The sequence below is a fragment of the Oryzias latipes genome, chromosome 4, assembly GCF_002234675.1.
Source record: "Oryzias latipes chromosome 4, ASM223467v1".
NCBI classification, from domain to species: Eukaryota; Metazoa; Chordata; class Actinopteri; order Beloniformes; family Adrianichthyidae; genus Oryzias; species Oryzias latipes.
Window position 1 is genome coordinate 23962005 of NC_019862.2, and position 24679 is coordinate 23986683.

A 24679-nucleotide genomic window follows, 5' to 3' on the forward strand; every position below is an offset into this window, starting at 1 on the left:
TAATGACAGTGATGGAAAACTCATAGATAAATTTAAGCAGGCTGCGCATGTTGCTCTTTTTATTGTTATACAAATGAGTATATCTGCGGGCTCGCTCAAATTTAGACATATGACAGTTCAAGAATTATAATTAATTAAGATGGAAAAAATATTAATTGAATTGGAGTAATATGACATTTAGTTAGATAAATACGTACATTTGAGTTGTATAAACAATTCTTGAGCTTTACACATGTATGAAATTAGGTTGAATAAATTTAACTCAATTATTTGTTACCATAGAAGTAATTCATTTAAGTTGGCAAAATTGGAAAAGTTTTATATATATATATATGCGTCACAAGGAAAATGGAAACAAGATCAGAAACTCGTGCGTTTACGTTGTCTGTTCTTCTACTACAAGCAGAAACTCTTTGTTTTACTGATGCAGTCATGTTACTTTTTTGATGGACGTATAATCTTCATACGCCGTCATTAAAATCTCAGTCTCCGTCTCACTGAAGTGTAGCGCTCTCTTTTTTTCTCCACGCGTTTCCATAGTGACTCCGGAAATCGGCGATCCATTGAGAATGTCTTTATGTACTTGCTGTGCATGTGCATTAACCCAGGGTTACCAAGTCGAGCGTAATTACGCTAATTCATATCCGGTCTTTTGGAACTGACATACCCAGAGTAAGCAAGTTCAGGCGGATTTCAGCCAGAGTTCAGGCTTAAAGTCAGGGTAGTGTAAGCCTTTTGCTATCCTAGGTATTTTAATGTTGGGAGTTGGGTCATCTAGACCCACTAGACAGTGCGCTGAACATTTTTTCTTAAATGATTTGTGAACCTCACTGGTGTCCATGGTTTACGTGAAATCTTTCCACCTTTATCCACCTTTGTCATGGTAGGGAGAACACGTCAATGTAAGGGTGGGGTCATCTAAGATAGCACAAGGGTTAAACATGCTTCCTGGAATACCCCCCAGATGAAGTGTGTTATTTTGTGTTGTTTTGTGAAATGTAATCTGATCGTCACAACACTAAAAAGATTAACTCACAATACCAAACAATAACTCACAACACAACACATTAACTCATAATACAAAACAAGAACTAATAACATGATACAACAACTCACAACACAACTCACAACAAAAAACAATAACTCACAACACAAAAAATAACTCACAACACAACATAACAACTCTCATCCCAAAAACCCATAACACAAAACAATAACTCACCACACTATAACTCACAATACAAAACAATAACTCACAACACAACAACTTACAACACAATAACTCACATCCCAAAAACTCACAACACGAAACAATAACTCATAACACAAAACAATTTTTCACTATGAAAATAAGAAAAATATCAGTTTGTTAAAGTTAAAAAGATGTTCACAGATTTATGGCCTCAGTAACTCTTCTGATAAATGTTCAAATGTGGGATTTTTTTAGTGTTGTGACGAATTGTAGTGTACTATTTTGTGAAATCTCAAATTAACACTTAAAAATTAACTCACAACACGAAACAATAATTCACAACACAATAACTCACAACACAACAACTCACAACATGAAACAAAAACTCACAATACGGAACAATAACTCATAATACGAAACAATAACTCACAACACAAAAACACACAACACAACGAAACGGAACAAAAACTCACAATACGAAACAATAACTCATAATACGAAACAATAACTCACAACACAAAAACACACAACACAACGAAACGAAACAATAACTCATAATACGAAACAATAACTTACAACACAATTACTCACAACACAACACTTTAACTCACAACACAACACAATGACTCACAACACAAAACAATTTGTCGCTGTGAAAATAAGAAAACTATCAGTTTGTTAAAGTTTGAAAGATATTTACAGATTTCCGGCCTCAGTAACTCTTCTGATAAACGTTTAAATGCAAATGGAAGTATGTCAATCATTTTGTGTTAACTCTGAAAGTGAGCTACAAATGCATTTCTAAAGAAAAATCTTTTTTTTTGCCTTTTGATAAAATTGTTCAGAAGAGTTTTGATGGCCGGAAGTCCGAATCTGTGAATATTTGTCAAACTTTACCAAACTGATATTTTTCTTATTTTCATAGCGACAATACTAATAATAAAAAAGGTCCCCTAATTTCATTTTTGTTTTTATTTTGCCCTCTCGAATTATTGCTAGATGTTTGAGGTGGCTGTTGGGTTTCAGGGAGGCCGGCAGCCCCTCCTGCTCGCCTGTGTTCTCACATGTGTCCAGGCGCTTCTCCGTTCTCCCCAGAACTTTGTAATCGGAGCGCTGCATCTGGGTACGCTCCACCAGCCTCTCCTTGTCCTCCAGCACCTGCTGCACCTGGGTCACAACACTCCTGTCAAAGGCCCCGAAGCCCCCGCCGCCGCGGCCCCCCGCCAGCCTGGCTCTGTCGTCCCACTTCTGCAGCGTGGCGGTGCAGAAAGACTCAAAGAAGGAGAAGCGTTTGGCCATGAGGGCTGGGTAGTCCGCCATCTCCAGCTTTCGCTTTGGCGCTCGCCGCTCTGCACGCTCTTCATCACTGACGAGCTCTTCATCTTCATGATAAAAACTGATTGTTAAGGTGATCTTGAGCCACACAACTTTCCTGTTTTATAAATAAAGTTTCATTTGAATGGTAAACGTCCACGTGTGGGTGTTTCTAACCATTTGTTTTTACATTCGCTTGAATGAATGAGAGATATAAGCCGTGAGGAGTCATCCTCATCTTCACCAACTTGTTCGCTTCCCTGCAGGTAATGGGAATGTTTTTTATAATCTGAAAAAAAATTTCTGGGCTCATGTACACGGTTGGATTTTAATCCGACCAATGATCCGATCAAGATATTTTGCACATGTAAATGGTGGTTATGGTGTCGACTCGCAGCGTGGCCGGGGCGTGGCATCACGATGGTATCTCTCCATCGTGATGTCAGTCACCCATCAAGATGGACGATGGTATCATCCATTGGCACAACCCTACTGTGAAGTACAGCGGAACTTTGCCCCGCTTCGCCATCAGCATTTTGAGAGAAGCTCTGCTCACTGCACATCTGCACAGCCTCACACGTTCTTATATGAAGCCCCGAAATATGCGTTTTTTATTTTGTACCGGTAGCAACTTGCTATTCCAAGTTAAAACTATGTTGTACATGTCTCACTGAGCTTGTAGTAATTACAGCTTGGGTGCCAGAGCTTAACTGGTCCACTTGTGGGCAAAAGCAGGGTACACCCTGGACAGGTTGGCAGTCTGATGTGGGACCACAATCACACACCTATTCACACACACATTCACACCTTGGAATGTTTTCACATTCTGGAATTCTAACAAGCTCACTCTTGATTGGTAAGGGGGTTTGCTATAAAAACATGAACCCAGACCGATTGTGACAAACTACTAACCACGTCCAACATGGATGCTGCCAAAAGGAGAACTGAATTCATCTTGCTGGAACCGGAAGTAAGCCATTTTCTATGGGAGACATTACACTCACTCGATTCTGTTGTCATAAACAGTCAATGATGTAAACTGACTTCATCCAGTTACACACACAAGCCCTGCCCACTTGATGACATCATAATGCATTTACAACATTTCCTGCAGTGATGTAAAATGCTGTCAAATGATGTCGTTTGGTGTCTAGAGAAAAAAAGTAGTGATGTCATATGAGTCATCGAGCACCCCGTGAAATTAACTTATAGACCTAACATTTGGTTGAAATTTTCGATTCAGTTGTTTGTCGTCAGTAAAACAAAGAAACTCAAAAAGAGAAAACAACAATGTTTTCAAGGTGTGGACAGGAAATGACAGGAAATCGGCCTTCCTCAAGGGCAATGACTGTTCACGAGCAAATAGAAAGACAACGTTTTGCACAATGGCATGTAAACAAACAGAGGAAATTAGAAGTACAGGGGGCCAGTAGCGATGAGGAACAACCCCAGCATGTTGATGTAGTTGAATTTAAAAAAAGGAAAAGAGCACAAGATCGCCAAAGGCTCCAAGAAGAGGCTTTTAAACATTTGGAAGAGGAACAAAAAAGACTAAAAGAAGAAAAGGCTTTAAGGTTCCAGCAGCATCTTCAGAGGAAAGAAGCTGAAAGGATTGCATTAGAAAAACAAGCAAAAAATTTGGAAGCAAGCCAGGCTGCTTTGGTTTGTAACGTACAATCTTTTGAGAAAAAAGAACGACAGAGAATATGTGAAGAAAGGATTCCAGAACCTGATAACAGCTTTATGATAAAGGCTGCTTTTGAATCAGCTACACATGGATCCTTTGAAGTTGTAAAGGATGAAACAATCACAACAGAAAATAAAAAGAGATCAGTTGCATTCGATTTAGCACTTGCTTCACAGAAACTCATCGACACTGAAAAGTTCAGAGCACTAATGACAGTTGACAAAGCGCTACTCAGATTGCTGGCACTGGACAAAAACAATCTGATCGAAAAACAGATCGAACTTCTCAAATTATTGGAAATAGACGATGAAGAAATGTTTGAAGAATTAAGAGAAATAGGGGGGTTCCGGCTTAAGGACGTTATATTACTAAGTCGTAGTATTATTTGTCACACGCCCCATTTGAGTCATGCAACTCTGCAAGAAATGTTAGCAAATAGACGTCATAAGCATGGGGCTTCAAATTCGACCGCTGTGAAAGAAAAAAAGGCGCCTCCAATACCAATCCGAGATACAAAGAAGGCGGAGGATAACAGTCAAAATAAGTTTGCAAATCCTTTCCCCCCTAAAAATGCGAGACAAAGGATGGAAAACATATCTGACCAAGGCTCAGAAGAAAGTTTTCAGCACAAGTACCCACATCCTCCTCCTCACAACACCAGGGAGATGGAGGTTTCTACCACAAAGGGACCATTTAAGACATCAAGAAAACTAATACCGCCTTGTGCACCTGTTGTCAATTTGGACACATGTCATCCACCCTTCCCTGGTAAGGACCACTACAGCTTTGATGAAGAACACTGTGACTCTAAACATATTAAGCAAGAGGAGGTCTTGGATGCAAGTGTCCGCCCGAAAAGGTCAGATACGTATAAAGATAGCTCAGAGGACGAATCCAACTACAGGCGCCCACATCCCCCTCCTCACAACACTAGGGAAATAGAGGTTTCCAGTACAAAGAAACCGTTTAATGCGTCAAGAAAAATAAAAGTACCGCCTTGTGCACCTGTTGTCGATTTGGAAACATATCATCCACCCTTCCCTGGTAAAGACCACTACAGCTTTGGTGAGGAACCCTGTACCTCTGAATATACCATACAAGATGAAGTGTTGGTTGAATTTGAAAGCCTGGAGATGACAGATTCTTCTGTAGATATCTCAGAAGACAAGGTTAACTACAGGCACCCACATCCTCCAATTTGCAACACTGAAAAGATGAAAGTTTCCCATTTAAGTGATTCGGACCCAAAGATTGGCTCTCAACATCAGAACATGTTCGTTCCTTTAAAAAGACCAAAACTGGAACCCTTGTCTCTGACGCGTGGACATAATTTGACTAAAGGAAATCTCTCACCTACTCTTCCAACAAAACGTTTTCATTTGCCTCCGATTAATCAAAAACAAAGCAAGGTTAATCAGAGCACAGACATGAGAACGTCACAATGCACGCCACGCCCTAGTACCCCTCCCAAGACAAGGCTGCAGAGAACTGAGCCAACGCCAAGTGACTCACTTCCAAAATTAGAAAATAAGTTAGGTGCGAGACAGCTGACTGAATCTGAAGCGGAAGAGTTCCTTTTTCCTTGGAGAAAACCTCAACAGGACATCCGCATCCCAACAGGGGGGAAGAAAAGACAGGACAAACAAAAGTTAAAGAAGCCTTAACAACCCTTATAGGATAAAACTAGGCACCAAATGTAGGATTAAAGGTGCTCTAGTTTCCAGAATAAAAAGAAGGAGGGTCAAAGGGCAAGAGCCCAGTTTAGTTTAGCATATTCTGTTTAGTTTAGTTTGGGTTACCATGTAACCTTTGTAGGATAGAGCTAGGGACTAAATGAAGGTTAAAGGTTCTCTAGTTTCCAGAATAAAACAAATCTATTCAAAACTAAACCTTCAAAAGAACACATTTTTAAATGTAGATATTTGATTTAAAATGGAAATCAAAATAAGGATTTTGTTTGAAAAAACTAGTGGGTTTTTTTTTCATGTTGTGGGAATGTGTCATCTGGGGACTGTTAAGAGATCTAGTTTTCCAGGAGCGTGGAAATAACTACTGTAATTTCAGGACTATAAGCCGCTACTTTTTTCCTGCACTTACAGCCGTGGGGCTTATTCAGTGATGCGGTTAATTTATGGTTTTAAGTGGCGGCCGCGATGTACGTATTTTCGGACACAGTTGTTGTGGAAGGAAACTTCTGACCCACGTGCCGCGAGGAGGCGCGCGTATCGTGCTGAGGCGCGCGCTTTTCAGTCGCCGCTGCTTTATTTTAGCGGTGTGTTTTTTAACAGTGTTTTTCAAACTTTCCTGAGCCACGGCACACTTTAACCTTGACAAAAACCCCGCGGCACACCAGCATCTCTGTACCGGCATGGTCTGTATTGATCGACAGCCCCCCCCCCCCCCCCTCCCCGCAATCTCACGTGCATTTTGTGATAATTGTGGCCGAAAAAGCAGGAATTTGCGGCTGTTTTTTCTAAGACATGAAATAAAAGTTAAATTAGAAAATTTAGAAACTGTTTGTTCGTTGAGGTTTCTAGACATTTCACGCGGATTACTCATTGTGCGCTGGGACACTGGCCCTTTAAGCCAATGCATCATGGGAGATGTAGTGTGAAAACTGCCCAAAAAGGGCAGAAAGACTTGCGTCTCTAAGCTTCATAGTTTTGTTCACGGTCTGACACCGTACTCTGTGGAAAGCTACACCGCTAAAGACGAGCTTTAGCTGGTATTTTTGTTGGAACTGAGAGACTTTATGCGCAGAATTAAGAACAAGGAAGTGAAGACTTTAACCACTTCTGATTGGTCAGACTGATGACATGTGATTAAGCCTTCAACAATCATTGGCGGAGACAGTTAAAGGGGCGGGACTTTTCCGCAAACCGCTATAGCTGCAGGTAAATCGTGGTACCGTAATTCTTATCAAAATGTCTTTAATAGAATCAAATAAACACAAAGAAAAAGCTATTTTAAGATCTTTTATATTCGTAACTACTCAGTGTTTTATCAGGGCCTGTTTGGATGAACAAAGAGCTGATTTCCTGGAGATGGAAAATGTTTTTAGATCAGTTAATGATTAATGAGGGCAATTTCCCACGGCACACTTGACCATCTCCTACGGCACACTAGTGTGCCGCGGCACACTGGTTGAAAAACACTGTTTTAACCAGCCCTGTTACTCCCATAACGCTGCCGCGACACAAGCGGAAGGAGAGCTTTACCCGTTTACCCCTCCATGCACTGCTGATACTTGCTCATTCTTAAACGCTTACAACAGAATGGCGAATGGCATTGGCCCCGCCTTTAGCCCCTAAGACTCATGGGAAATGGGGGATCGCGGATGTAAATTTCCTCATCATAACTGAGGGAGGTAATGTTGATTATATGGTTACTGTTTGTAATTTTATGTATGATAACTTGATTGTCAATAAGTTAAAAAATAAATAAATAAATAAATAAATAAATAAATAAATACATAAATGAATAAAAAAAACCATAACTGAGGCTTGTGAACAGAATAGAGTTCCATGCTGTTTGGCAGATGTAGATATACTCAAATACATCAGCCTGAGGCAAAGCTGACTTCACCCACAGTGTGCTAACGAATGCACTCACTCTGGGAGTCAGGACGTGATTTGTCAGGATGACAATGTTGCCTAATACATGCGGCTTGTATTCCGACGCGGCTTGTGTATGTATAAAAGTAGTCACACACGTGAAAATGGGTGGGTGCGGCTAGTAATCGGGTGCGCTATGTGGTCCAGAATTTACGGTAACTCTTTGGGATTTCTTTAAAAACGTTACTTTTCACTTCTTTTATTTCGAAAATACAACAAACTGTAGATTCATAGAAATAAACAATGTGCATTTTTGGATTCGGGTGTAGAAATGACTTAATTTTGGGTTTTCTCCAGGTGCTCTGGTTTCCCCAACACAAAAAAACTTTACCTTTCACTTCAAATGGATAAAGCTGAAGATTAGAAATAAAAACAAATTACTGTTTCTGAAAATGCAAACCCATTTATCCTAATAAAGTAAAGACAGCAAAAAAAAGACTGCTTAAGAAAGTTTTAGAAGCTTTAAAAGTAAAGAAAAAAAAGATCTTTGCCTTTGGCAAATAAAACTGAGGTTGTGGTTTGGGTGGTAGTTGGAGGCAGGTGCCTCAGAAGTCCAAACCCCGCTTTAAGTCTTTTGGGACTTACAACATCACCACTTGATGGGAATGACCTCAGCTTGAGCAGAAGGTTGAATGGCACTGGCTAGAAAAAGACAGGTCAAAAAAAGTTACAGAAACCTTAAATTTGGTGAAGAAAGTGCCGGGCTTATTTTAAACATATTCTTTAAATCCATCCTGTGCATTCGATGTAAAGCTTTTACAGTAAATGAAAGATAGAATATCCTTACCAAGAAGTAGGGTCTAAGGGCAGGGATGCCCAGTTCAGCTTAGTCTGTTTAGTTTCAATTTGATTACCATGTAACCCAGGTTAGCTCTATTTTACATGGTTTACATGGTAACCCATGATGAGGTCTACAGCACAGACACTCCCTGAATTCTGCTGTGTGTGTAGATGGAGCATCCACTCATTCTGCTTCCATTTTACATCCTATCTTTGTGAGATTTTCTGCTGTTGCCACTTTGAAAACAAAGAACAGAGCTAGGCTCAATATTGAGCATGATTTAGTAGCTGTAACAAACCTGCAACCTCGTTTGGAAAGACGTGTAGCACAAAGCAGGCACATTGCAGCCATTAACACAACTTTTTGTTTCTTTTTGCACATTGTTTCAATGTTATTGTTCTTACAAACTGAGTGATCCTTTATTTAATTTTATCCCGGCCACTCGTGGGTGAAACCAGGGGACATCCTGGACAGGTTGCCAGTCCGTCGCAGGGTCACAAATCAAACACCCATGAACTCTCACAATCACATGAAGGGACAATTTAATGTAATCAATTAATATATGAAGCATTTTTTTGGACGGAAGTTTAAATCACAACATCCTGAAGCTTCCCCCAAAACCTCGTGCTCTGACACCAGTTGTTGCAAAAATCAAACACCCGACTCCAAATTTCCTTCATTTAGTATTTATCTGAAAGCAAATCATAAGTGAATTTTTTTCATAGCTGGAAATAAATTCATCGGCTGTTCCTGAATTATTGACTTACGTCAATTTAAACTGTGAGTGAATCACAACCATAAAGCCGTTTTCACAGGTTTGGATCTGATTGATTAGAAGACATTGATTAGATTTGATTAGAAGTCATGTGACCGTGACTTTCTGACCTTAAAACACTTTTGTAGTTTAGACACGAGGCATGACTCCACATTGCTTTTTGCTTTTTTCCTAGTGTAGAACTCATTTCTAAAATATTTTCCAACAACTTTGTTGTCCTGCAAATATTTTAGAAATATGTCAAAGCACATTTCAAATTTGTTCATTTCAATGATTTGAGAAACTTGAACAGCAAATTTTTAAAGATGATTGCATTTTAATAGGTTTCAACTGCAGTCTGAATAGGTTTGCAAATGTTTTTTATTCAAAATTCTAATCCACACAAGTTTGTAAAGCCAAATGTTAACCAATAAATGTAGTTCTTTAAGAATAGAGGCAGCATTATTGTTTCATTAACATGAATACAAAAACAGAGAAACTAAAATCTGATTCATTATTATTTTATTGTTATTGCTCAGATAGAAGCTCTTCTCTCAGAAGAAAATATATATTCACCTATATTCTCCCTAAATAGATTTCAGTTAGACTGTAAAAACAGGATCCATTTTTAAAACAACAGATTAAACTTCAGGAAGTCAACGCCAAAATAAAAGTCTTCCTTTCCTGCAGCTTCACATCCCAGCACAGCTCTGCTGGAAATGTTGAAGGCACTTCAAGCCCGAGGTCAAGCGTTGCATGTCCTTCTTAGACATCACCTGTTTATGCTGAAAGCCAACAGCTGACGCTTGAAAATAACTAAATATTTCTGAAAAAATCAGTCAGAAGTCCATCATCCTTTGTGGATGCCCAAATCGACATCAAGTTTTTAAATACTTGGACTGTAAAAACTCTTAAAAAAATAAATAAAAATGTTTCAACTTGGGCTAAATACGTAGTCTTGAGTGTAGATGAACAACTTGGTGGCTCCCTTGTGATGTTTGAGGACCCGAGTCAGTGTCGCACAATAGGTGGAGATGGTGGAGACCATCATTTCATTTTACAGTCCAACAGGAGGGTATTCCAGAAAGCAGGTTATGCTAGCTCCCACGGTAAGTTTGAGGCTAAGGAAGTTGATAACCTCAGCTTTCGGTTCCAGAAATGAAGGTATGTATCAGGATATATCAAGTTGCCATAGTAACTCATGCTCTAAACATAACCTGGTCTGGAGCAGGTTTGGTTGAAGGTTAATTTGTTTTCAGAGAGGTGAAGCAGCATGGCGTGTCCATTTGAAGATGATTTAGTGGATGAAGAAGCTCAGATAAAACTTTTTCCACCATGAGAGGGTGATAAGACCACATATGGATGTTGGAAAGATAAACTTTTTGACTTTGATCTAACTTAATTATTTGCATCAGTTAAGATAAATCATTTATTTTGTTAAGTCAGCTTAAAATTAACACGTAGTTTTCAGGCAGTTATTTTACTTTCATTCAAATTAATTCAATTAAGTAGGTGTAGCTTTGGTGCTGCTGTTATCAGCGTTGCCGCAAGGGATTGTGGGATACCATTCCCTTTGCCTGTCTTGTCGGATTAGAGTTTAAGTGTGGGTTTTTGACCGAATGTGTTTAGTTGTTTAGGTATTTTACAGTGTTTTGCCGAGTTATTTTGTCCTACTATGCTTAAGTCTCTGCACCACGAGTAAGAGGGAGGGAGAGGATAATGAGTTTTTATAGAACCCCTACCATGAATTCTAGTAATGACAGTGATGGAAAACTCATAGATGAATTTAAGCAGGCTGCGCATGTTGCTCTTTTTATTGTTATACAAATGAGTATATCTGCGGGCTCGCTCAAATTTAGACATATGACAGTTCAAGAATTATAATTAATTAAGATGGAAAAAATATTAATTGAATTGGAGTAATATGACATTTAGTTAGATAAATACGTACATTTGAGTTGTATAAACAATTCTTGAGCTTTACACATGTATGAAATTAGGTTGAATAAATTTAACTCAATTATTTGTTACCATAGAAGTAATTCATTTAAGTTGGCAAAATTGGAAAAGTTTTATATATATATATATGCGTCACAAGGAAAATGGAAACAAGATCAGAAACTCGTGCGTTTACGTTGTCTGTTCTTCTACTACAAGCAGAAACTCTTTGTTTTACTGATGCAGTCATGTTACTTTTTTGATGGACGTATAATCTTCATACGCCGTCATTAAAATCTCAGTCTCCGTCTCACTGAAGTGTAGCGCTCTCTTTTTTTCTCCACGCGTTTCCATAGTGACTCCGGAAATCGGCGATCCATTGAGAATGTCTTTATGTACTTGCTGTGCATGTGCATTAACCCAGGGTTACCAAGTCGAGCGTAATTACGCTAATTCATATCCGGTCTTTTGGAACTGACATACCCAGAGTAAGCAAGTTCAGGCGGATTTCAGCCAGAGTTCAGGCTTAAAGTCAGAGTAGTGTAAACATGCTTCATGGAATACCCCCCAGATGAATTGTAGTGTGTTATTTTGTGTTGTTTTGTGAAATCTAATCTGTTCGTCACAACACTAAAAAGATTAACTCACAATACGAAACAATAACTCACAACACAACACATTAACTCATAATACAAACCAGAACTAATAACACGATACAACAACTCACAACACAATAACTCACAACAAAAAACAATAACTCACAACACAAAAAATAACTCACAACACAACATAAAAACTCTCATCCCAAAAACCCATAACACAAAACAATAACTCACCACACTATAACTCACAATACAAAACAATAACTCACAACACAACAACTCACAACACAATAACTCACATCCCAATAACTCACAACACGAAACAATAACTCATAACACAAAACAATTTTTCACTATGAAAATAAGAAAAATATCAGTTTGTTAAAGTTAAAAAGATGTTCACAGATTTATGGCCTCAGTAACTCTTCTGATAAATGTTCAAATGTGGGATTTTTTTAGTGTTGTGACGAATTGTAGTGTACTATTTTGTGAAATCTCAAGTTAACACTTAAAAATTAACTCACAACACGAAACAATAATTCACAACACAATAACTCACAACACAACAACTCACAACATGAAACAAAAACTCACAATACGGAACAATAACTCATAATACGAAACAATAACTCACAACACAAAAACACACAACACAGCGACACGAAACAATAACTCATAATACGAAACAATAACTCACAATACAATAACACACAACACAACGACACGAAACAATAACTCATAATACGAAACAATAACTTACAACACAATTACTCACAACACAACACTTTAACTCACAACACAACACAATAACTCACAACACAAAACAATTTGTCACTGTGAAAATAAGAAAACTATCAGTTTGTTAAAGTTTGAAAGATATTTACAGATTTCCGGCCTCAGTAACTCTTCTGATAAACGTTTAAATGCAAATGGAAGTATGTCAATCATTTTGTATTAACTCTGAAAGTGAACTACAAATGCATTTCTAAAGAAAAATCTTTTTTTTTGCCTTTTGATAAAATTGTTCAGAAGAGTTTTGATGGCCGGAAGTCCGAATCTGTGAATCTTTGTCAAACTTTAACAAACTGACATTTTTCTTATTTTCATAGCGACAATGCTAATAATAAAAAAGGTCCCCTAATTTTATTTATTTTTTTATTTTCCCCTCTCGGATTATTGAGAGGGCCTGCAAAGTGGGTCACAGAAACACACGGAAGGAAGCGGCTGACATACAGACAAATCTCAGCTTCAGAGAAACTGCAGGAGAATCTTTGAACGAGTTTATGAACCCTGAATGGAGACGTGACCACCAATGTTTTAGCCCAGTGGAATTTCAGAATAAAAGCACAGCAACTTCTGTTGAATTTAACTTCCATTTTGAGTTCAACTGTTGTGTTGTGAGTTCAAGTGTCGTAAGTTATTGGTTTGTGTTGTGAGTTAATTTGTTTGGTGTTGTGATGAATTGTAGTGTGCTATTTTATGCTGTGTTGCAAAATCTAAAGAGTTGTGACCCTTCTGGGCCACTGTACTGCTGTCCTTGAACTGTTTGTTTATGAGTTGAATAAAGTTTGAGCTTCAGTACTTTTTTTCAAACTTTTCCACTGACTTATTCCTCCCTCCCACTAGCAGAGCAGAAACCTATGCACTTTTGTCAAATTTTATTAAAGGAAACAAGATTACATTTCAAACCAGATTACAGATTTCCACCCTCAGATTTTGACAGTGACTGAAAAAACTACTCCTTTACTTTGCTGTCCTGCAGTAATAGATTACACTCCGGCCTCAGGAGGGTGCTCTGTCCAAACAGGCTGCGGAAAAGCTCGCTGCGCGCCTCGTCACTCATGGAGCTGTTGTCCATCGGCGCCATGAAGTTGAGCAGCTTGGAGTGGACGTGGAAGCGGATCTTGCGGCCCTTGCTGGCTCTGGTGTCCACCTTCCTCTTCATCTTGCTGCGCAGCTTCTGGATGGCCAGCCACTGCCGGCCCGTGGCCAGCTGCTCGTTCGAATCCGTCGCGCTGGTCTTGCGCTCGATCAGCTCCCTCAGGAGCTGGTGGTAGAAGTCGTCGTCGTCGAAGATGTCCTCGTCTAGATGTTTGAGGTGGCTGTTGGGTTTGAGGGAGGCCGGCAGCCCCTCCTGCTCGCCTGTGTTCTCACATGTGTCCAGGCGCTTCTCCGTTCTCCCCAGAACTCTGTACTCGGAGCGCTGCATCTGGGTACGCTGCACCAGCCTCTCCTTGTCCTCCAGCACCTGCTGCACCTGGGTCACAACACTCCTGTCAAAGGCCCCGAAGCCCCCGCCGCCGCGGCCCCCCGCCAGCCTGGTTCTGTCGTCCCACTTCTGCAGCGTGGCGGTGCGGAAAGACTCAAAGGAGGAGAAGCGTTTGGCCATGAGGGCTGGGTAGTCCGCCATCTCCAGCTTTCGCTTCGGCGCTCGCCGCTCTGCATGCTCTTCATCACTGACAAGCTCTTCATCTTCACTGTGACCCGCTATGCTCTTCGTGTCTGGGTTTTGCTCCAGCAGCAGGTCCTGCAGCTCCAGCAGGGACCTCTGGAGGGCCTTCAAAGCCTTGTGGGTGTTTCCCAGCACCCCCTGCAGCTCTGTGCCGCCCCTCTTCTGGAACTCTGGGAAGGTGTGAGGCTGCGGCAGCTGGTTAGCCGACACCAGAGCCTTCTGGATCTTGATCCGGGCCTCAAGGAACTGGTCCCACAGAGCCAGCTGGTTCCTCACAGCCATCCCCTTCTCCACCTCCCCGTCCACTTTGTCCTGAGAAAATGTGTGCACACCCTCCTCTTCCTCAACAGATTCATCTTCTTCATCACTTTCTCCAGACTCTCCACTCTCCTCCTCATCGTCATCTTCCTCGCTAACTTCCAGATCCTCCACGCCCTCCGCCAGACGATGATAGTCCATTAAGGAGTCAGAGGTCTTCATCAAGGAGGCATTATCAGAATCCTGCAGGGAATCACCATCCTGAATTTCCTCCTCTTCCTCACAATGATCGTCATCTTCCTCCTCCTCCATATCTTCCTCTTCTTCTTCACTCTCATCTTCATCTTTTTCGCTGATTTCTTCTTCCCCCTCCAACTTCACCTTCTTCTCTTTCAAGTATGGTTTGTTACATTTTTGATCAGCTTCCTCCTCCTCGGTGTCATCCTCTTCCTCCTCTTCATCCAGCAGCTGTCTCCGGGTCACCACCCTCCCCTTGTACCGCGTGTCAGACTGCGGATCGCAGTTGCGTATCCGCAGCGCGCTCGTGGCGTGTTGTTCGTCTTCGTCCTTCTCCTCTTCATCGTTAGGTCTGTGGATTACGCGCGCTCGCGTGGACTCCTGAACGTCGTGATCCTCCGGATCTATGAATGTGGGCTCAGGGTTCAGAAGTTCTTCAAGCGCTTGTGAAAAAGAACCCGCCATTCCGAGCCATGCACGCAGCACTGAGGCGACAGCACGACGGTGACGCAGGCAACACGCGACAGGTATTTGGATTATCCCTGAACGCTGTCTGCAAGGCAGAAACACTCGCGTGTTTGTTTCATTACGTTTTTTCCCCTAAGAAAAACTTGGACTGGAGCCACGTTGAAGCCAGACAACAAACTGTGCGCTTCTATTTAAATAGATAGTAGCAAGCTTGTAACTTAATAAATAAATTTTAATTAAAAAAAACCCCAAATACGTTATTTTGTTCCTTTCTATGACAGTTTTCACACGTTTTCTGTTCTGTGCTGCAAGAAATTAAGTAAATGTAACACTTCAATTTGAAAAGTAAGATCAAAGAAATTTGAGGTTTTCATGGCCTAATTAAAAAAAAACATAAAAATGTTTTGTTAAAGAATCAGGAGAGTTTTATTTTCAAGATTACAGTAGACCATTAGATATTTTCAAATTAATTACAACTTTTTAAAATCTTTTTTTTTTACTTTTTTAAAATTTCGTTATTTGTTTTTCATTATTTTAAATTAATTTAAATTGACATCTTTAGGAAATACTTAAGAATTTTTTGTGCTGAAAAGCAGATTTGCTTGTCAGTAAAGCAGACCGGCAGAAAAAAATCAAAGAGACATGCAATATGAGGAGGAATTTGCTGCAGCTGTGGAGTCTATGGAGCTGATTATTTTATTAATTAGATGTTCTCAAAATATAGTTTTAAAACATTCCTGGTGCGGGCTTTTTTTATTCACCAGATTCTTCAGTGCTAAATAATTACTTTTGGAAGATATTTTTTTCTTTTTTCTTTTTTGCTTAATTCTGATAAGGTACTGCAAGTGTTCGTTTACAGTAAACTGAGATGTACTTTGTGTTTATATTTCAGGTGGACTTTTGATAGCCAAGGCTTATCTGTCACATAGCTGTTAATTGTGCTAAACTCATGTAACGTTGCCACAGGATGTTCCACAAGAAAATGTTAATTGTTCATTCCTCTGGCCATCTATGAATAAAAACTTTCCAAAGTCGCTGTTGCAGATCTCAGCGGGAATCTTGTTTACGCCTGGAAGACAAAGTTTGAGGTGTAAAAAGATCTGTGGTCTCGACTCGAGTGCGCATGCGTGAAATGCTCGGCGACTCGGGGCTTCTCCAGCTACTTGGTTTGATATTCTGAGTTGACCCGCAGAGTCATTTTAGGAGCAAACATGTCTACAAGTGATTTTTATCTGAGGTATTACGTCGGGCACAAGGGGAAGTTTGGACACGAGTTTTTGGAATTTGAGTTTCGGCCTGACGGTGAGTCCTGTTCGGCGGTTAGCTCCGGCTAACGCGGCTAAGCTACGTCGGGCCGCGTTGGTGTTAGCGCCATATTTGTCTAAACTTAAAACTGAAAATTAACACTAATCTTTCGTCGAAGAAGGAGTAAAACCTTATACCCCGCCTAAAACCCTCCCTTTCGCTACAATTCCACCTTGTTTCGTAAGTAGCCCTAAGCTAATGGAGGCAGAGCCGCTTGCCTTTAGCCATCATGTGGCTCTTTTGTGTAATGGATTCTAAGTTTTTCAGGCTGACACCATGTCTGACTTTAAAACCTTTTTAATGATTAAAACTGATTGTTAAGGTGATCTTGAGCCACACAACTTTCCTGTTTTTTAAATAAAGTCTCATTTGAATGGTAAACGTCCACGTGTGCGTGTTTCTAACCATTTGTTTTTACATTCGCTTGAATGAATGAGAGACATAAGCCGTGAGGAGTCTTCCTCATCTTCACCAACTTGTTTGCTTCCCTGCAGGTAAACTCAGGTACGCCAACAACAGCAACTACAAGAATGACGTCATGATCAGGAAGGAGGTAAGTGCCGATCCCTAATGTAAGTTTGGCTTGGATGCTGAGTCCAAATCCGGTTCTGTGATCCAGAATCTGAAGTCTCAGTTCGGTGGTCTGTTCCAGAATCTACAGTACTAATCCACAATTAAAGTGTGTTTCTGATCTAGATTGAAACACGCTTTTTCTAAATCCAGAATCCATGTGTGGTTCTGATGAGCCAACACTGCTCTGGTGCAGAGTTCACAAGTGGTTCTTATCCTCAATCACACATGTGGTTCTGATCCATGTGCCTCTTGCTTCAGAGCTTTTATTTGGTTCTGTTGCAGGGTTTGTGTGTGTGTTTTGTCTTTTTGAGTTTTCTTGAGATTGCACATGAGTGTGTGCACAGATAAATGTGTTTGTGCGTGCTAACCCATGTGTGTTTGAGTGTGTTAACGATTATCAACAGTGTGTGCATGTAGGAGTTGTGGTTTGTGTCTTCTCAAATCTGTATTTTAGCATGTTCACAAATGTGTGTTTAGAGTGCTTGTGAATCCATGCTGTGAGTCAAGCCTGTAGTGAACACACACAAGTAGTGCTAAAAAGTGTAGAGAGTATTTTATGGAGTTTATGCTCACAAAATTCTTTTCTTTTGAATTTATTGATTGTTTTGAAGCGTATGTTTACTAAGGAGTTCATGAGTGATTATGCGTCTTAATGCATGCGTGGACGAGGGTGTTTACACGTTTATTTGAGTGTGTCTGAAAGTGTGTTAAGTGTATTTTCTTAAGTCTTGCAGATGTTTTAAAAAAAGAAAAAGTGCTGACACTTGTTCGTTTTGTCCCATGCAGGCCTATGTGCACAAAAGTGTGATGGAGGAGCTCAAGAGGATCATTGACGACAGCGAAATAACCAAGGAAGATGATGCTCTGTGGCCGCCACCTGACAGAGTTGGAAGACAGGTCTGTCATGAATCTCACTGTTGGCACTCGCTTACATTCACACATTGGCATGTGTGTCCCAGTGAAGCAATAGTCCCACTGTGATCAACGCTTCCTCCGTTTTGGACAGTTGCCGTCGAGTAGACGTATCTCTACTTCCCATAATCCATCTGTTTACATATGCTCCCCGCTAGCTTAGAGCCCCCTCACACCCCCAACCTAACATTACCGGTGCAACAAAAATGGTGAGCAATATTGGAGCTACCTAGCCGTAGAGTTTTGAGCCACATACCAGCTCAAACGAGTACTAGTGGGTGCGTCAGAATGAACCGGAGCAGAGAGCTTGTGGCTTGTCGTTGTAGCTTCTACACCTCAGCTACAATGATTTGGATAAAGAAATACTCAGAAATGCAATAAAACGGAATTTTCTTTACATATGTCCTCCAAAAACACAATTTTCATAGAAGTGGGTTTTCAAAGTGGCATGCGACGCTGATTCCTTTGTAGGATATAGACATCATGTGAATAACGTTGGATATTTACCCCCATCCTCCATTAAAACGTATTTTTTTTAAAAGGATGTAAAAGTTTTACAGCGAGGCGACTGTCGTTATTTAAGGTTTGAGACCCAGAACAGAGAGGCTGAGCAAACTTGCATATGACTGAGGAAGGGGTAGACCATCCAAGCCTGCTGTCACAACACGTTTTTTGGGGGGTTTTCCCCCAAACCTGGTAACTTTAGATAAGACCCTTTGAAAATTGAGCCTCTTAACATAAGTTAACAGGACTTCTCATCAGTGATTCTAGGGGCTGTAAAAACAATCCGAATAAACCCAGAACTTAAACCTACAGCAACCCCTCATCCTAACGCCATTGGACAGTCCTCAGAAGCCTGAAACTAGCATTTTGGGTTCGACTTAAATACATTTTATTTTCATTATCTTTTGTTGTTTTATTTTTTTACAGCATACCAACGCTTTTCTCTATCACTTTTGTTATCATTTGTAGTACAACTGTAGAACAAACTATGAAATCAAATTGATTTAATTCAAAATGACTGTCTATAATTTATTAAATATCCATCCTAAACATTTAGTTTATGAAAAATGTGTTTATATTCCTAATGATTTGAACTGAAAAACAGGGGAGCCGGTTTAGCTCGTGCTGATTTGCTGCGCCTTCCGTCCGTGAAACCAGGGTTCGACTCCGGGCTGCTCCCTGTTCCCTTCTCTACCTCTGTGCCGGTCCCAAGCCCGGTTTGAGAAGGTTGCGTCAGGAAGGGCATCCGGCGTAAAACATTGCCAAGTTTCACCATGCGACTTGTTCGCTGTGGCGACCCCTGATGGGAGAAGCCGAAAGAGGAAGAAGATTTGAACTGAAAAACAGTGGATTGTTTAGTAATAAAGCTTCTTCTTTCTCTTTCGGCTTTTCCCATCAGGGGGTTGCCACAGCGAATCACCCTTTTCAAGCTATGAATCCATAAATCTGAACTAACATCTCTTTTGCTTGATGGAACACGAGTGATTTAAAAAATCAGTTTTTTTGTTTTGGGTGAATCAATTTGGAGATTAATTTAATCTGATAAATCTATTTTTTTAACCTCAACTGTAATTACAAGCTCTAGTCTTTCACTTTACACTAGTTACTTTTTTTTAATTATTATTCTCAAGTTTTTTTTTGAATTTTATTTAAATACATTTACATTTTCTTGGATGGATGTATTTTCGCTCTGTGTTTGACAGAAGTTGGTTTGATGTTGAGATGGTCTGCTGATGGTCATGTGACATGTTCACAGGAGCTGGAGATCGTCATCGGAGACGAGCACATTTCCTTCACAACTTCTAAAATCGGGTCCTTAATCGACGTGAATCAGTCAAAGTGAGTATTTCCCCCAGAGGCTGCTCCCATGTGTTCCGGTCTGGTCTGACCTCAGTGCCTTTTCAGGGATCCTGAAGGTCTCAGAGTCTTCTATTACCTGGTCCAGGACCTCAAGTGTCTCGTCTTCAGTCTGATCGGCCTGCATTTCAAGATCAAGCCCATCTAAGATGCGCACGTCACTTCCGTGCACGTTTATGTTCTTCTACTTTGTTTGTACATTTGTTTTTTGGGGAATTTTTTATTCTGAATAAACAGTTGAGGAAAACCAGCAGCATCCTTCCTTCATGAGCGTTAAAGACAACAATGTCAAAGTCTTAGTTACATTAGCTTTATTATTAAATTAAACCACAGACAGAACATCAACGGATGAGGTACGACTTTTCTTCATCTTCATTAATGAGGCACGCTGTGTTCAGCTGTATAAAATCTGCTTCAATGATTCACGTGTGAATTAAAGTCCATACAGTAAGTTTCCCAAATCTTACAATCATTTACCCTCAAGGCAAAGTCTGATGACTCCATCTCAGCTGAGCGGCTTCCCCTCCAGAACGCTAAAGATGTCCTCCAAAGACTTGTGGACGCACTGCAGGAACTCGTGCACGTTACGTGCTGGATAGCTGGACACATTGCAGCCGATCCAGTCATCGTGGACGCCATAGCCGACGCCGAACCCGTCCGGCACCACTGGAGCGAAGCCCCCCAGGCTGACAGCAGGACTGGTGAGGGTGCTGGTGGACAAGATGTTGTGGTTGATGGCAGCATAGGCGGGGTCTGTGTACAAGGTGTGCAGCGGCCGTCCTTGAGAGGTAGCTAGGTAGCGCAGTGCGAAGAGGTGACGGTCAAATCCTTGACCTGGGGGAGAGCAGGAAAAGTGGGGGTTATTTAGGAAATGTTGGCCTTAGTTAAAGTGGTGTGTTGTCATGGAAGCAGGTATGAGGGTTGGCTCTGAAAAGAAATGCTATGGTCTGGTTTTCATGCCTTTGTGGTTCATACGCACCCATAGCTGCTTCTTTTGTGAGCTGCCCGTGGTATTTGGAGCACTCGTGCAGCATGCCGCGCAGTTGTTCCACGCTGTGGGCGCCCGGCTGATGAACAAAAGCCTGGGAACATCGCTTGGTGTGTACAGTGGCTGGCCGGATGGTCTCTGTGCGGCCGTGCTTGAAGGCTGCGGTGCTGCAGGACTCGTAGGTAGCCACCGTTTGCCCGTACTGCCTCAGGAAACCCATCTGAAAAGCCAGCTGGGCCACAGCATCCGGACTCAGCTTGTTTTTCTTCAGCTGCTCCTTCCCGCCCTTCTTGAACTCCATGGCGTCGATGGTGAGCTTGGACACGGCTGAGTCAAAGTTCTGCTTGGCTTTCTTGATGTCGTTCTTCAGCTCGCTGGTTAGTTTGAAGTCCAGCTGTCGCACGGCCGAGGCAGAGTCTGCTGCCGGCGTAGAGCCGGGGTGCACGAGCGGCCGCTCCGTGGTGTCTTTGAAGACCTCGTTTTGGAAGCGAAGAACGGCGACGCCATCGCCCCAAGCATGCTCAAAGTTGATGGCGGCTTGACCGTCTTTAGCCATGATGATGCTGAAGGACTTGTCGTACCAGCGGTTGCAGCCATCGCCGTGCAGCATGTTGTGGGAGATGTGGATGTGATCCTTCATGGTCTCGTCATCTAAGCAGAGGCAGAAGAGGGCGCTGTCCACCGTTCCCAGGTCCTCTGCATTCCCAGCGGCTATCAGCTTCTCCCTCAGTCCTGCCCAGACATCCCGGTTCTCGCTGGTCAGGACCCCCAGCGGGAACTCCGCCTCCGGTTTTGGGTCAGACATGATGTACTTCAGGTGGGCCTGGACCTCAACCGGCTTCACCATGTTGCCATCGCCATCAACAACGTCAAAGACGTACATATTTCCTCTCCTCAGAACGAGCAGGTGCCGGCCTTTCTCATCGTTGAAAAGCTCGTCCCGCCCTTGTTTGGGGATGCGCGTGGAGTTGAAGAGACGAAAGTACTGAGACATGTCCAGGGGATAAGCGTTCACCATGTAGGCTCCATACCAGGACAGCGAGGACGGGACCCAGCGGATGAACTTCTTGAACGTGGCCGTGTCGCTTTTGGCAGGGTTCAGATGGAAAACCTCGGGCTCCAGCAGGCCGGCCCGGAGCGTCTTCATGAAGCGCACCGCTGAACACACCATGTTGGTGGAGCGCACCAGCGGGTCGTTGTACTCCTGTTTCGGGTCGGGGTTGAAGGACATGAAGGGGTTGAAGTTCAACACCAAAGAGTCGCGTGCAGATAGATACATATCAAACCACGGAGCTGCGGACAGGCAGACATGTTAGCAGCTGTTAGCATGATCTGTCTGTGATGCTGTGAAGCAAACTAACACCTGAAATGTAGCTGGTGTGCTTGTTGTTCTTGTCCATGAGCACCAGCTCCTCGTGCAGCTGTCTGCCCTCCCCCTTCAGGAAGTCTTGAGCTACTTTCTCTGTGGTTCTAGATGTTCACAAAAAGGCAGCTCGATTTAAGATTAAGGTGATAACAACAAGGGGACCAACAACAGAAAACAGACCTGAACTGATCATCATCCAGCAGAGGCATCTGGGCAGCCAGGTATCTGCTGATGGAGTCCTCCAGTTTGGGGATGGGTAGTCTGATCAAGGAAAAGACAATCAGTTCAACCAGGCTTCATAGAACAGAAAGAAAATTATCATGTATAAAACTAGTTTTGCTCAGTTTAACCTCTGTGTCAAACAGGTTCAATCAGAGAAAAACAAAATGATTGAACATTTAAAGTTGGAAGATACTTTAATAGCAACATTCAGACCTGTGCTGTGGTTAAAAGTGAAAAGTTGGAACCAAAACCTTTAAGCTAAGTTCACATTTCCAATGAAACGTTTATGTAAATGGATGTAAACGTGGCAATCCGCATTTACAATTCTTGCCTTGATGCATAGCTACGCACATTTTTTAGACTGTTTTTGGGCTTGTTGAAAGTTAAATCTTGTCAAACTTGAACCAATTCATGTAAAAAATGACAAAAAAAGAGCATGTTGAAAAGGTTAGAGGGCAAGAATTTTTATTCCGACAAGTAGAATGACTGAGTAGCTGTTGTTTATTTCTCTAGTCTATGGGATTTTGGCTTTGTGGAACCAGTGAGTACTTCCTATTTGGAATGCCTGGGGTGGGGGGTGGGTGGTAGCATGTTCATTAAAGCCCAAATTCCACAGTCATCCTTAATGACTGCTGTCCAGAGACACAGAGGACATGCAGTCATTAGATCAGGACTGACAGAAACCTTCAATGCTGAAGCCCTCTGAGTCATGAACAGTCGGCGATGATGGGAAGTATGTGGTAAATTGGAACTAATACATATTTTTCAAATTAGTCTTATTTTTATTAGTTTACCAGATGGTTCTTATCATCCAAAGCATTTCATAACATTGTTGACCTTGTGTTGTTTCTGCTTTTGACGAATAAAGCTTGATTCAAATGAATGAAACAACCCAGCCAGTGTAACCAATTTGTTTAATACATGCATATACAGTATTCCGTATTGTTTTATATGCCATTTTTGATCATATTTACTTAATCCCAGTTTAATTTATTCATTTTTACACAATGGTTGTTTATTTGTTTTAGGTTTCAGCCATTTCATTTCATTGCATTCTTTGCAGAGCAAACACAAGTCACAATAAAGCCCTTTGGTTCTCAGCAGCGCCGCCTGCTGGCTCTTGAGTGTGAACTCTGACCTAAATTAGCTTGTCCCTGTGACCCCTCGCGCACATACTTACCGTGGCAGACTTTTTTGGTAGTGCATGGACGGAACCACGCTCCGGTGCAGGAACTCTGAGGAACAGGATTTCCTGCCCACATGAAACCGGCAGCGAAGCCGCAAAACTGGGCTCCGGGAATGGAGCAGACTCCCGGGATTCCTCAGAGACGCGGTCCGCTGAACCCAAACCAAAGCCGCCATAATTCTGCGGGGAAATGACAGCGCCTTAGAGGCTGGATAGACGACCAGCTGATAACAGATACCGCATAAAATACGAACCAGAACCCCAAGACCAGCGGAGGAAGGTAGACTAGAAGCAGGAAGTGCAACTGGAACCGCGCGTCACGTGATACATTTTTTTCTGTTTAACTTTATTGAATCTCACAAATGACAAAGCTCCCTACAGTAGCAGATCCATAAAGCAGGGGTGTCAAACTAAAAGTCACAGTGGGGCAAAATTAAGCAGTGAAGTAAAGTCACGGGCCAAACTCAATATTTATTGAAAAATGAACTGCAACTGATATGTAATGTTTGAAAATGATTTTTCAAAAGTCATTTCATTAAAAAAACAAACCAAACTTTATTTTTAAAACAATTGATATTTTAATATACAAAGACTTTAACAAGTCCTCCATGCCATCATGTAATGCTGCATGTGAGGACTTCGCAGACCACTTCATGGGTAAAATCAATGCTATAAGATCAAACATTTCATCTATGCCATACACTGGTTTTAACAGATCACCAGCATTGTTTCTACCAGAAGAAACACTGGGGAGTTTTGTCCTGGTTAATGCGGAGATGCTTGGTCGAGTAGTATCCCAAGTAAACATTACAACCTTCCTTTTAGATCCCATTCCCCCTTCACTTTTTAAAACATTTTATGGATTCTTTGAGTCAGAGCTTTTAAATTTGGTAAACTGCTCTCTTCAGACGGGGGTCTTCCCCTCTGCCTGTAAGACGGCGGTGGTGAGGCCCCTTCTAAAGAAAAGTCA

General features: G+C 41.6%; 3 protein-coding genes across 5 annotated transcripts; 1 reads left to right on the forward strand and 2 right to left on the reverse strand.

The window, feature by feature from the left end:
* Window positions 1-2110: 2110 nt before the first annotated feature.
* aatf (apoptosis antagonizing transcription factor) lies at window positions 2111-15378 on the reverse strand. Of its 2 annotated transcripts, XM_020702580.2 has the most exons (2): window positions 14355-15378; window positions 2111-2574 (listed from the first exon to the last, which is right to left on the reverse strand). In XM_020702580.2, exons 1-2 carry the CDS (start codon window positions 15292-15294, stop codon window positions 2126-2128), a joined length of 1389 nt encoding a protein of 462 aa, XP_020558239.1. In that variant the 5' UTR covers window positions 15295-15378; the 3' UTR covers window positions 2111-2125. The 2 variants fall into 2 exon arrangements, with proteins under 2 accessions (XP_020558239.1, XP_004068296.1); XM_004068248.4 differs by lacking the exon at window positions 2111-2574 and having other exon boundaries at window positions 13035-15369.
* A 1021-nt stretch (window positions 15379-16399) lies between these two features.
* Window positions 16400-20194, forward strand: LOC101167611 (protein mago nashi homolog). The gene is made up of 5 exons (XM_004068146.4): window positions 16400-16599; window positions 17097-17155; window positions 17962-18072; window positions 19847-19929; window positions 19996-20194. The coding sequence occupies exons 1-5, from the start codon at window positions 16509-16511 to the stop codon at window positions 20093-20095; spliced, it is 444 nt and encodes a 147-aa protein (XP_004068194.1). The 5' UTR covers window positions 16400-16508; the 3' UTR covers window positions 20096-20194.
* A 49-nt stretch (window positions 20195-20243) lies between these two features.
* On the reverse strand, window positions 20244-24059 carry cpt2 (carnitine palmitoyltransferase 2). 2 transcript variants are annotated; one of them, XM_011474310.2, is made up of 6 exons: window positions 23964-24059; window positions 23704-23889; window positions 22482-22562; window positions 22299-22405; window positions 20927-22228; window positions 20244-20781 (listed from the first exon to the last, which is right to left on the reverse strand). In XM_011474310.2, the coding sequence occupies exons 2-6, from the start codon at window positions 23883-23885 to the stop codon at window positions 20453-20455; spliced, it is 2001 nt and encodes a 666-aa protein (XP_011472612.1). In that variant the 5' UTR covers window positions 23886-23889; window positions 23964-24059; the 3' UTR covers window positions 20244-20452. The 2 variants fall into 2 exon arrangements, with proteins under 2 accessions (XP_011472612.1, XP_004068195.1); XM_004068147.4 differs by having other exon boundaries at window positions 23704-24000.
* Between the last annotated feature and the right edge of the window lie 620 nt (window positions 24060-24679).